General features: G+C 39.7%; 1 protein-coding gene and 1 pseudogene across 3 annotated transcripts in view; one reads left to right on the top strand and one right to left on the bottom strand.

The window, feature by feature from the left end:
• Positions 1-879: 879 nt before the first annotated feature.
• LOC147826991 (52 kDa repressor of the inhibitor of the protein kinase-like) lies at positions 880-3357 on the top strand (annotated as a pseudogene).
• Positions 3358-3763: 406 nt separating this feature from the next.
• Srbd1 (S1 RNA binding domain 1) overlaps positions 3764-9674 on the bottom strand; it is a 240327-nt gene continuing 234416 nt past the window's right edge. For all 3 annotated transcript variants that reach the window (XM_087216429.1, XM_021253815.2, XM_087216430.1), the window contains one exon: positions 3764-5946. In XM_087216429.1, the coding sequence (XP_087072555.1) occupies positions 5657-5946 (290 nt within the window). In that variant the 3' untranslated portion in view covers positions 3764-5656. The remainder of the gene's footprint in view (positions 5947-9674) is intronic.

Below are 9674 nucleotides of genomic sequence, written 5' to 3'. Positions count from 1 at the left end.
CTTCTTTTATGGCCAAACCCTGAAAGAATTGTTTATAGTCACTGTTTCTAACCTAACTCTTCTGTCCTCTCTTATATCCACTTCAATAAGGTTTACTCCCATTGTTTACTGAAAAACAGCTTTTCTTAAGGTCAACAGATCATTTGTTCTAGTTAATTTCTCATCATCTTTCATATCTCAGTCAAACTTCACCGAAACATTTTCTGGCTTTTCTAAGTTCATCAATACACTGTCACTGTTGTATCACTTGTGATGGCTGTAATTTTATATTTTATATATCTTAAATGATTCTTTTTTTCTCCCTCAATAGACTAAGTTCCATAAGGGCAGTCTATTTTTCTATCACAATTGTATGGTCAGTGTCTAGCACAATGTCTGGTACATGAGAATTCACCAATAAATATTTAGGGGGATAGTTTATTATCATCAACTTCATCTTAAATTTGGGATTGGAGACCCAAAGAAGCAAAGATACCAGCCCAAAGCCACATTGTGGATTATTGGTAGAAAGCTTAGTTACCAAGTCAATAAAACTTTACACTGTGACATGCTCTGGTTCCTGAGTCTGAAGTGCCTAGGAAGAAGAGCTCCTTCCCAAAAACATTTGTTAAGATTATATCACACTGGGGCAGATCACTCATCACTGACCTACAAATTATGAACCATGAAGAATATTGGGAAAAGTAAGTAGGAAGATGAATGTGAAGTTATAACATCATGATTCATTGTCAGCTGAAGACAAGTAAGAAACAGAGAAAAAGCAGTTCAAGAGTAAACTGCCAGAGGCTGGCCAGCCTGGCTCCCCTCCCTGGCCTGATGGGTGGGCGGGCTGCCCTGAGGAGGTGGGGAGGGGAGGACTGGGCCGGCGGGCGGGCAATGATGCTGAAATTCTGCGCGGCCCCCAACTGCACGCGGAAGAGCACGCAGTCCCACCTGGCCTTCTTCAGGTTTCCAAGGGATCCGGCCAGATGCCAGAAGTGGGTGGAGAATTGTAGGAGAGCAGACTTAGAAGATAAAACACCTGATCAGCTAAATAAACATGACTGATTGTGTGCCAAACACTTCGAGACCTCTATGATCTGTAGAACTATGCATTTTGCAGAGGCATCAGAAAACTAAAGAATGATTGAGTTATTTTATTTCTCAAAATTAATTGAAGCAGATACTTGTGAAGTCATTGGGAGAGTCCTTGTAGGACCGTTCTTCGAGACAATGCAATACCAACAATATTTGATCTCACCAGTCATTTGAACAATGCACACAGAAGACGCAGAAAACGAATAAAAGAACTGAGTGAAGATGAAATCAGGACACTGAAACAGAAAGAAATTGATGAAAATTCTGAACAGGATGAAGACATTTTACCTTTAACCCTTGAAGAGAAGGAAAACAAAGAATACTTAAAGTCTCTATTTGAAATTTTGATTCTTATGGGAAAACAAAACATACCTCTGGATGGGCATGAGACCTAGGAAATCCTGCAAGTTCTCTTTACACCTGATAACTTCAAAGCTTTGTTGGAGTGCAGGATAAATTCTGGTGAAGAAGTTCTGAGAAAGCACTCTGAGACCACAGCCGTTAACATTGTTCTGTTCAAAAACACAGCAGAAACAGATGCTAGAGATCTGTGAGAGCTGTATTAGGGAAGAAACCCTCAGGGAAGTGAGACATTCACTCTTCTTTTCCATGTCACTGATAATGTGGTGAACATGGGCGGGGCGGCGGGGGGGGGGGGAGCACTTACCTGTCCTGGTGAGGTTTGCTGATGAATCCCATTAACCTGAGAGAGGAGTTTGTGGGCTTCCTGCCTTGTGAAGCTGATGCGGAAATTTTGGCTGTGAAATTTCACACTACAATAACTGAGAAGTGGGGACTAAATATGGAGTATTGTCATGGCCAGGCTTATATTGTGTCCAGTGGATTTTCTTCTAAAATGAAAGTTGTTGCTTCTAGACTTCTAGAAAAATATGCCCAAGCTATCTACACACTGTGCTCTTCCTGTGCCTTAAACATGTGGTTGGCAAAATCAGTGCCCATGGTGGGGCTATCAGTTGCATTGGGAACAACTGAGGAAGTTTGTTCTTTTTTCCATTGATCACCACAACTACTTTTAGAACTTGACAATGTAATTTCAGTTCTTTTCCAGAACAGTGAAGAAAGGGGTAAAGAACTTAAGGAAATATGTCATTCTCAGCGGACAGGCAGGCATGATGCTTTTGAAGTTTTAGTGGACCTCCTGCAAGCACTTGTTTTATGTTTAGATGGTATAAATAGTGACACAAATATTAGGTGGAATAACTGTATAGCTGGCCGAGCATTTGTACTCTGTAGTGCAGTAACAGATTTTGATTTTATTGTTACCATTGTTGTTCTTAAAAATGTCTTATCTTTTACAAAGGCCTTTGGGAAAAATCTCCAGGGACAAACTTCTGATGTTTTCTTTGCAGCCAATAGTTTAACTGCTGTATTATACTCACTCAATGAAGTGGTGGAAAATATTGAAGTTTATCATGAGTTTTGGTTTGAGGAACCCACAAATTTGGCAACCAAACTTGATATTCAAATGAAACTCCCTGGTAAGTTTCGTAGGGCTCGACAAGGTAACCTGGAATCTCAATTAACCTCTGAGAGTTACTATAAAGAAACCCTGAGTGTCCCAACAGTAGACCACATTATTCAGGAACTTAAAGATATATTCTCAGAACAGCATCTCAAAGCTCTTAAGTGCTTATCTCTGGTACTCTCAGTCATGGGACAGCTCAAATTCAACACATCAGAGGAACATCATGCTGACATGTACAGAAGTGACTTACCCAATCCCGATACACTCTCAGCTGAACTTCATTGTTGGAGAATCAAATGGAAACACAGAGGGAAAGACACAGAGCTTCCATCTACCATTTATGAAGCCCTGCATCTGCCTGACATTAAGTTTTCTCCTAATGTGTATGCCTTGCTGAAGGTCCTGTGTATTCTTCCTGTGATGAAAGTTGAGAATGAGGGCTATGAAAATGGACGAAAGCGTCTCAAAGCATACTTGAGGAATACTTTGACAGACCAAAGGTCAAGTAACTTGGCTTTGCTTAACATAAACTTTGATATAAAGCATGATCTGGATTTAATGGTGGACACATATATCAAACTATATACAACTAAATCAGAGCTTCCTACAGATAATTCAGAAACTGTTGAAAATACCTAAGAGACTTTTACAGTGGGCTTTTTCTTATATTTGCTGTTTGAAAGAAAAGCTATAAGGGGTATGTAGGCCCCTAATCACTGAATATGTTAGCCCACAGGCCTGTCATTGAATATATTAGCCATTGATAATCTCCATATTTAAATGGCCCCTCTGAATCCTCGTGCACCTGAGACCTGTCTGTTCTTCTCCATGGTTCCACCGCCTGCCTCCCAAGCACAAGGTCCCGAGTTCGATCTCTGATACTAAAAAAAAAAAAAGAATGGCAGAAGATGGCATTGTAAGTGCCACACTTCTCTTTGGTGTGACCTCTGCTGGTGGCATTATGGAATTGTTTTAAGTCATTTTAGACAACACACTGTCATTGTGGATCCGCTTTCAAGTATTGAGTTGTCAGTTTTTGAAGAAATGAATTTTGAGGTGATGTGGGAGAAAATGCATCTTATAAAATGTTATGGTAAAGGACATCATTGACCTGTGATTAGTAGGAGTTTTAAGTATGTTATTAAAAACCTAATGGGCAGTTAAGGGAATTACTAAAGAGAAGTTTATGAGCCTACCAGATTTCAATGTAGAGTTTGTCTTCATTAAATGAGCTTAAAAGAAGAGGTTACAGTTTAAGCTTGAATAGAAGAGCTTGCCATTGTTATTCCACATCTGGTTATTGCTGTTTACATTCCTTTGTGGAACCTACATCTTCATAAACTTCTTAGCAGGTAAATGTTGAACACTTCTGCTTCATCGTCAAGGCAGAATCAGAGACCATCTATACAGGCAACTGACTTGTCTGTTTTCTTATCTTTTTCCATGACTCTTATCTACTGCCTCATCTTGATTTATAAGCAAACCTGAAAACCTACAAAATGAATGTTTTGTGGTTTATCTAGAAATAATACAGAAAATAATTGCTGTTATTTTTGGTGAAGAAAATTTTGTACAGTTTATTTCAATCTAAATAAAATGTGAATTGTTTAAAAAAAAAAAAAGAGTAAATTGCCAGAATTACAATGGGACTTGAACAGGATGTGACTTACACAACTTTTAAGGAGCCTGCTTCATTAAAATGATCTACAAACACAATCTGTAAGCCTGTATTTTTTGAGAATAGCAAACTGCCAGGTAGCACTGTCATGAGACATACAGTCAGTCACTATTTTTAAGTGACTACTATTAGCAGATGGGGATATGACCCCAAATAGAAGACTTGGAAGATAAAAAGAGGCACTATTAAAAAAGATGCCAGGACAATGGGTTTTACTAGTACTGTCTCAGACAAATAAATAGGAGTGATGACACTTCAGTTACCATTTTCCAGAAAAGCAGTACTCAATCATGCAAATAACTTCATTAGACAAATCAACAACAGCACCAGAAGTCAGGATAAGCTACCAGTCCAGTAGGAGCTTCACATCCCTTTGACACTAAATAGTCACACTAATACCATCTCTACTAAATAAACAGAGTTAAGAGTCACTTCCTTTATCTACTTGTTTTTCTTGCCCTTTCTCAGGCAAAAAAGACCTATATTCAATCTTCAGGGTGGTCATTTTTAATCCTCATTTGAAGTTAATCCTGATGGTTAAGAAGTAATATATCCTTCTATGACAAGCTAAGTCAAATAAAGTCACTCTTCAGATTTTCAGAGGCTTCCTTCTTCCCCAAAGGAATACTTCCGTGAACCATATCTTCTTTAATCAAGACTGACTTCTGGGTCATTCACTGAATCAACATAGCAAGTCACTAGCCACAAAACTTTATTGCAGAGATCAATACATATATATTTCAGAGTAATGTTCTGAACCATTCATTGGACAGCTACAAACACATCTGTTTCACTAGTGTATTTTTTGTTTGCGTGGCAAGGGAAAACAAAGATTGCAAAAATAATGTATCATGGCCAAAAGGCCTGATAATAACAAAAAAATCTATTAAATGGAAGTACTGTCATCTCTACTGTGTCAGCAAACATTGTATAATTCAAATCAAGAAGACAATCCCATATAAGTCCAACAAGGCAGATGCTGGCAAGCAGAACTGAGGCAATTTGTTGTAAAAAATGTAGTCAATGATGAATTACAAAAAATAAAAAATAAAGTTTTGATCAGAAAACTTACTACAAAAATGCCACATAAGGATGTCTACCAGTTATTTTCTTTAAAGGGAAAAGAAACCAAACATTTGGTTTTCTATTTACTCATAAGAGAAGAAGGAAAATGTTCAGAAAATACTTTTGATATTAAGCGATTTCTTTCTCATATGCTACCTAAAATTCAGGAATATCTTACTTATGCTTGTCAATCTGTAGAAATAGGGAAATAAAGGGCCGAGGATTTAGCTCAGTGGTTCTGCTGCCTGCTTTGCAAGCTCAAGGACCCAAGTTCGATCCCCGGTACCAAACAAACAAACAAACAAAAGAAATAGGGAAATAAAATCAGTGTCTGGCCTTCAGCAGAACACTCACAACACTCGAATAAGGTCCAGAGTAATCCTGGATCGGGGGATGTCAATGTTGAGGACCTGGACTTCCACTCTTTCTCCGGGGCCCAGTCCAAGACTCCTTCTCTTCTTTGTTTTAGAAAGTTTTGCTTCTGTTACATTTCGTATGGGAATCAGCCCTGATCGTCCCACTCCTATATCCACAAAAATCCCAAACAGAGTGGCATTCTCAACTTTGCCTGTCAGAATCATGCCAACCTGCAGATCTTCCAGGCATACTATGCTTCTCTTGAAATCAGGTTTATCAAAATCTGTAAGCAAAGAGGAAGTCAGTGTAACTAATAAGGCACTGTATTTTGTAGACACAACAGAACTTAGTGGATTAGCATTTATTGTGTGGATTATATGTGCAGACCAATATTAAGGTTTGAGGGGAATATAGAAGAAGCTGGAGACACAGGCCTGCCTTCAGAGAAAATGGGTCCTACAAGAAATAGCACTCATACAGTGGAAATAACTCAAGAAAATTCAACACTTTCTTCTCAATCTCTATTTCAATAACACGAACATTAGTACTATCTGAGAGGATAAAGAATGACAGATGACGAGAATGTATCTTTGATCAATGAATATACAAGGCTAAATCACAAACACTGAGAAGTTGAGACCCATGGAGACAGGAGAGTAGTTTTATTTTCAGTACCTGGATTCTTAAGTTAAAGGTGGTAGAAAGTACATTGACTTTTGGTCAAATGTGGATTTTGTTCCCACAACACTGGAAATTTTTTTTTTTTGTAGCATGAGTGCTGCGGCCAGCTCTTTATTCAGGTCCTCCCGGGCAGCGAGTGCACACGCACACACATGTCTGTGGCAGCCCATACACCCGCCAGGCACCGCTGGTGCACAAGCTGAGTGCAGGGCCTGAGCCCTCTGCTGCCACCGGGCTGCCATCCCAGGCCTAGGACCCCAAGGTGTGGGCTGCACTGTAACAAGTGCCTGGCCGGGAGAGGGGTGGGTAGGAGGGGAGGCCTGTGTCCTGTGCACCCCAGGCTGCCCTGAGGCTGGCATGGGGTCTGTGGTGCCACACTCAGTGGCCACCGAGTGCTGGGCGGCCTGGCAGCGCGAGCAGTCGCGTGCTCGGTGTGTGGCCTGGAGCCTGTCCTAAGTGTTTGCTGCTGTAAGCTGCTCTGCCCATGCAGGAAAGAACTGTGGGGCCTGTTGCCCCCTGTGGGTCCCAACAGCTCAAGTCACCGCTGCCCTCAGCACCTGTGGCTGGCAAACCAGGAGAAGTCCATTTCAAATATATTTATCCAAACAAAATGCATGGATTCTTGATTATCTGTGGCTCAGAAACCCAGAGCAGCTAGAATCTAACCTTCCTTCTTTTCTTTTAATTCAATGCTTCAAACATTTATAAATTCCTATCATTACCTCCTGGGGAGGCACTCTGCTGGGTCCCAGAGACACAAAGATGATCTTCGGACTTTGTTCTCAAGTTCCTTACAGCTCCTTCCCTTGCTCATCCCCCTACACAACTCTCTGCTCACTGACACTGTCCCCTAGAAGGTGGGCATAAAGCATGCCAAGGAGTCATTATGACTCTAGTTAAAAACAAAACAACAAACGTTTCATGAGGTAGTGAGAACTAACAGTTTTAATGGGGCTTGTGAATTATCTGTGGCCTTCATTTATCCACAGTCTTCTTGGCCCCCTTTCCTAGGATTACTGAGTGTTGACTCTGATAACAAAGAACACATTCTATGCTTGGATCTCTTTTTACTAAGACCTCATTTTCCCCCCGCCACCCAGCCCATTTCCTTTTCCTCCACAGCTGTTGGCTTTATCCTGATTACTTGTTAGAGCTATCCTTTACATTTGTATTAACAACTGGCCACCTCTTTTCTCCCCTCCCCCAGTCCAAGTATGTATACTAAAACCAGGATCTTTGAAAATACTAAACTCTTTCCTATAAAACAAAACAAAACTTCCTTTAAACCCTAACTCTCACTTTCTTCCTAAAAAAAGAATATGCTAAAATTGGAATTGATTCTGTAGAATTTCACCTGATGCTGAAGTCGTGAATTCCAAAAGCAAGAAACCTACTGTAACATAATACTACACTGGGCAAGGACTGTGTCAAAGCACAGTGAAATTAAGTCGTTGATCAGGGCCAGAGGTAGGATGGTCTCTGAGGCCCTATAAGGCATTGTTTTTATGCTTGGCAACTTTTTTCCCCCTCTTTTTCTTGCAGAGGTCCAGCTGCTGCAGATTCCCCAAGGGGTTCTGATCAGCTGCTTAGTTTAATTTTGCATGGAAAATCAGAGCCAGAAACTACTTCACATGTTCCTGAAGACAGTTTAGGCCACTGAGAAATCAGGAAATCCTCCATGCACGGTGGAAACTTGAACACTTTGATAACCATGGCTGTGTATTCTGTCCACTGTCACCAGAATGCTTCTGAGGAACTGCTCAATTCTGGAAACTCACTTGCAACCCAAGTGTTAATAAAAATGGAATCGATTATGTCATTGAGAAAACAGAAGACAGGATATGAGGAAAGAATGAGGCATTAAGAAAAGAAATACTTTCTTTTCTTAAAATGAAGGAAGAGATTAACATACCCTTATGTAGAAACATCTAAAATACCATCTACACTCTCAAAAGCATAACTTGCCTGCCTTCCCCCTTGGGGATATGTTTAATAGTAAAATGATGGGTCTCAGATATCTTGAAAATTATGACTTACACTAGGGCAAAGGTTAGTTCCAAAGTTTGCTTAAAGACACCTACTTGAAATTTCACTTGTCACACTGATAAACACTGTGGTAACTGGAAAGCTTGGTACAGAGTCCAGTGCCATTTGTGTTTTTGTTCAACAAAGGGCATCTCAGGTAAGGCCCTCTTCTTAGTGAGGTTGGTAACCTTGACCATATAATTTGTGTGTTGAGCTGAGTCTACAGTTTAACTAGATAATGAAGTAGTCAACAGTATAACAGAGAAAGGTAGACAAGAATATTCAGTACATCTAACATCTATTCGTCAATCCTCTAATGTAGTTGCATAGGGATATCACCCGAAATCTCACCCTATTTGGAAACTGTTCTGTTTAGTATTCTTCCTAGATATATCCCTGAAATTCACACAAAAGACTTCCAAAAGGAGATGCTGAAACAGCCATTTTGTGTGAAGGACCACCTGGATGCTTTCACTGTCACATTTTTGCCATAGGTCTTACTGGCTGTTTTATTTTTTCCCACTTTTATTTTTAACTCAAAATCTATAGACTAGTTGAAGACATAGTACAATGAACTTGCTGGGTGGTTAAATTCCCTTAAACTTTTTTAAGGAAGCATATCTAACCACTTCAGCACAGCCTAACAGAATGAAATGAGATAGGCTCTAAATATGGAATCATTAAAACTGGTCATGAGACAAGTGTACAGATTCTTTTAAATCTCAGGGGTTCCTACTCAAACTTCCTTAGGAAGTAGGTTATTTGATACCTTAATTCTCTTTCACTGGGTCATTGCTCTCAACAACTACAACTATTATACTACTCTCACCCTCTACCTGTGCTGCAAGCCGAGAGCACTTTTAATTAGAAGGAAAATCAACAGAAAGATATCATCTTATTTGTTCAATGTGCTCATTGACACAGAATCCAAAAACTTGGATAGCTGTAATTTAGAAAAAAGATTCACTTTTTAGCATGTGAATGGAATGCTTTACCTTGGACTCCTGGTTCTTAGAACACAAAAACAGCTTACAAAGGAATCGCGAAAATATAGCTGCTTTCATGCATAAGCAGTATATAGATGATGAATTTTAGTATAGTATAACAGCAAATAAATAGTGAAGGAGTTCAGAGACCTGGCTTCCAGTTTTAGCTCTGAACACTAATTATAATGACACTGAAGATTACTAAGCTTCAATTATACCATATATAGAATGAGAGAATCTGTCTTGCATATGGCATGGAGTTGTAGGAGAATCAAGAGGTAATATTAGCTATGCAAATCAGACACTGTATGTAATTCAA

This window comes from Heterocephalus glaber, unplaced genomic scaffold, assembly GCF_053883595.1.
Source record: "Heterocephalus glaber isolate CG9 unplaced genomic scaffold, H.glaber_assembly_v1.0 deba00001457, whole genome shotgun sequence".
NCBI lineage: Eukaryota > Metazoa > Chordata > Mammalia > Rodentia > Bathyergidae > Heterocephalus > Heterocephalus glaber.
This window is presented reverse-complemented; position numbering and strand designations above follow the sequence as displayed.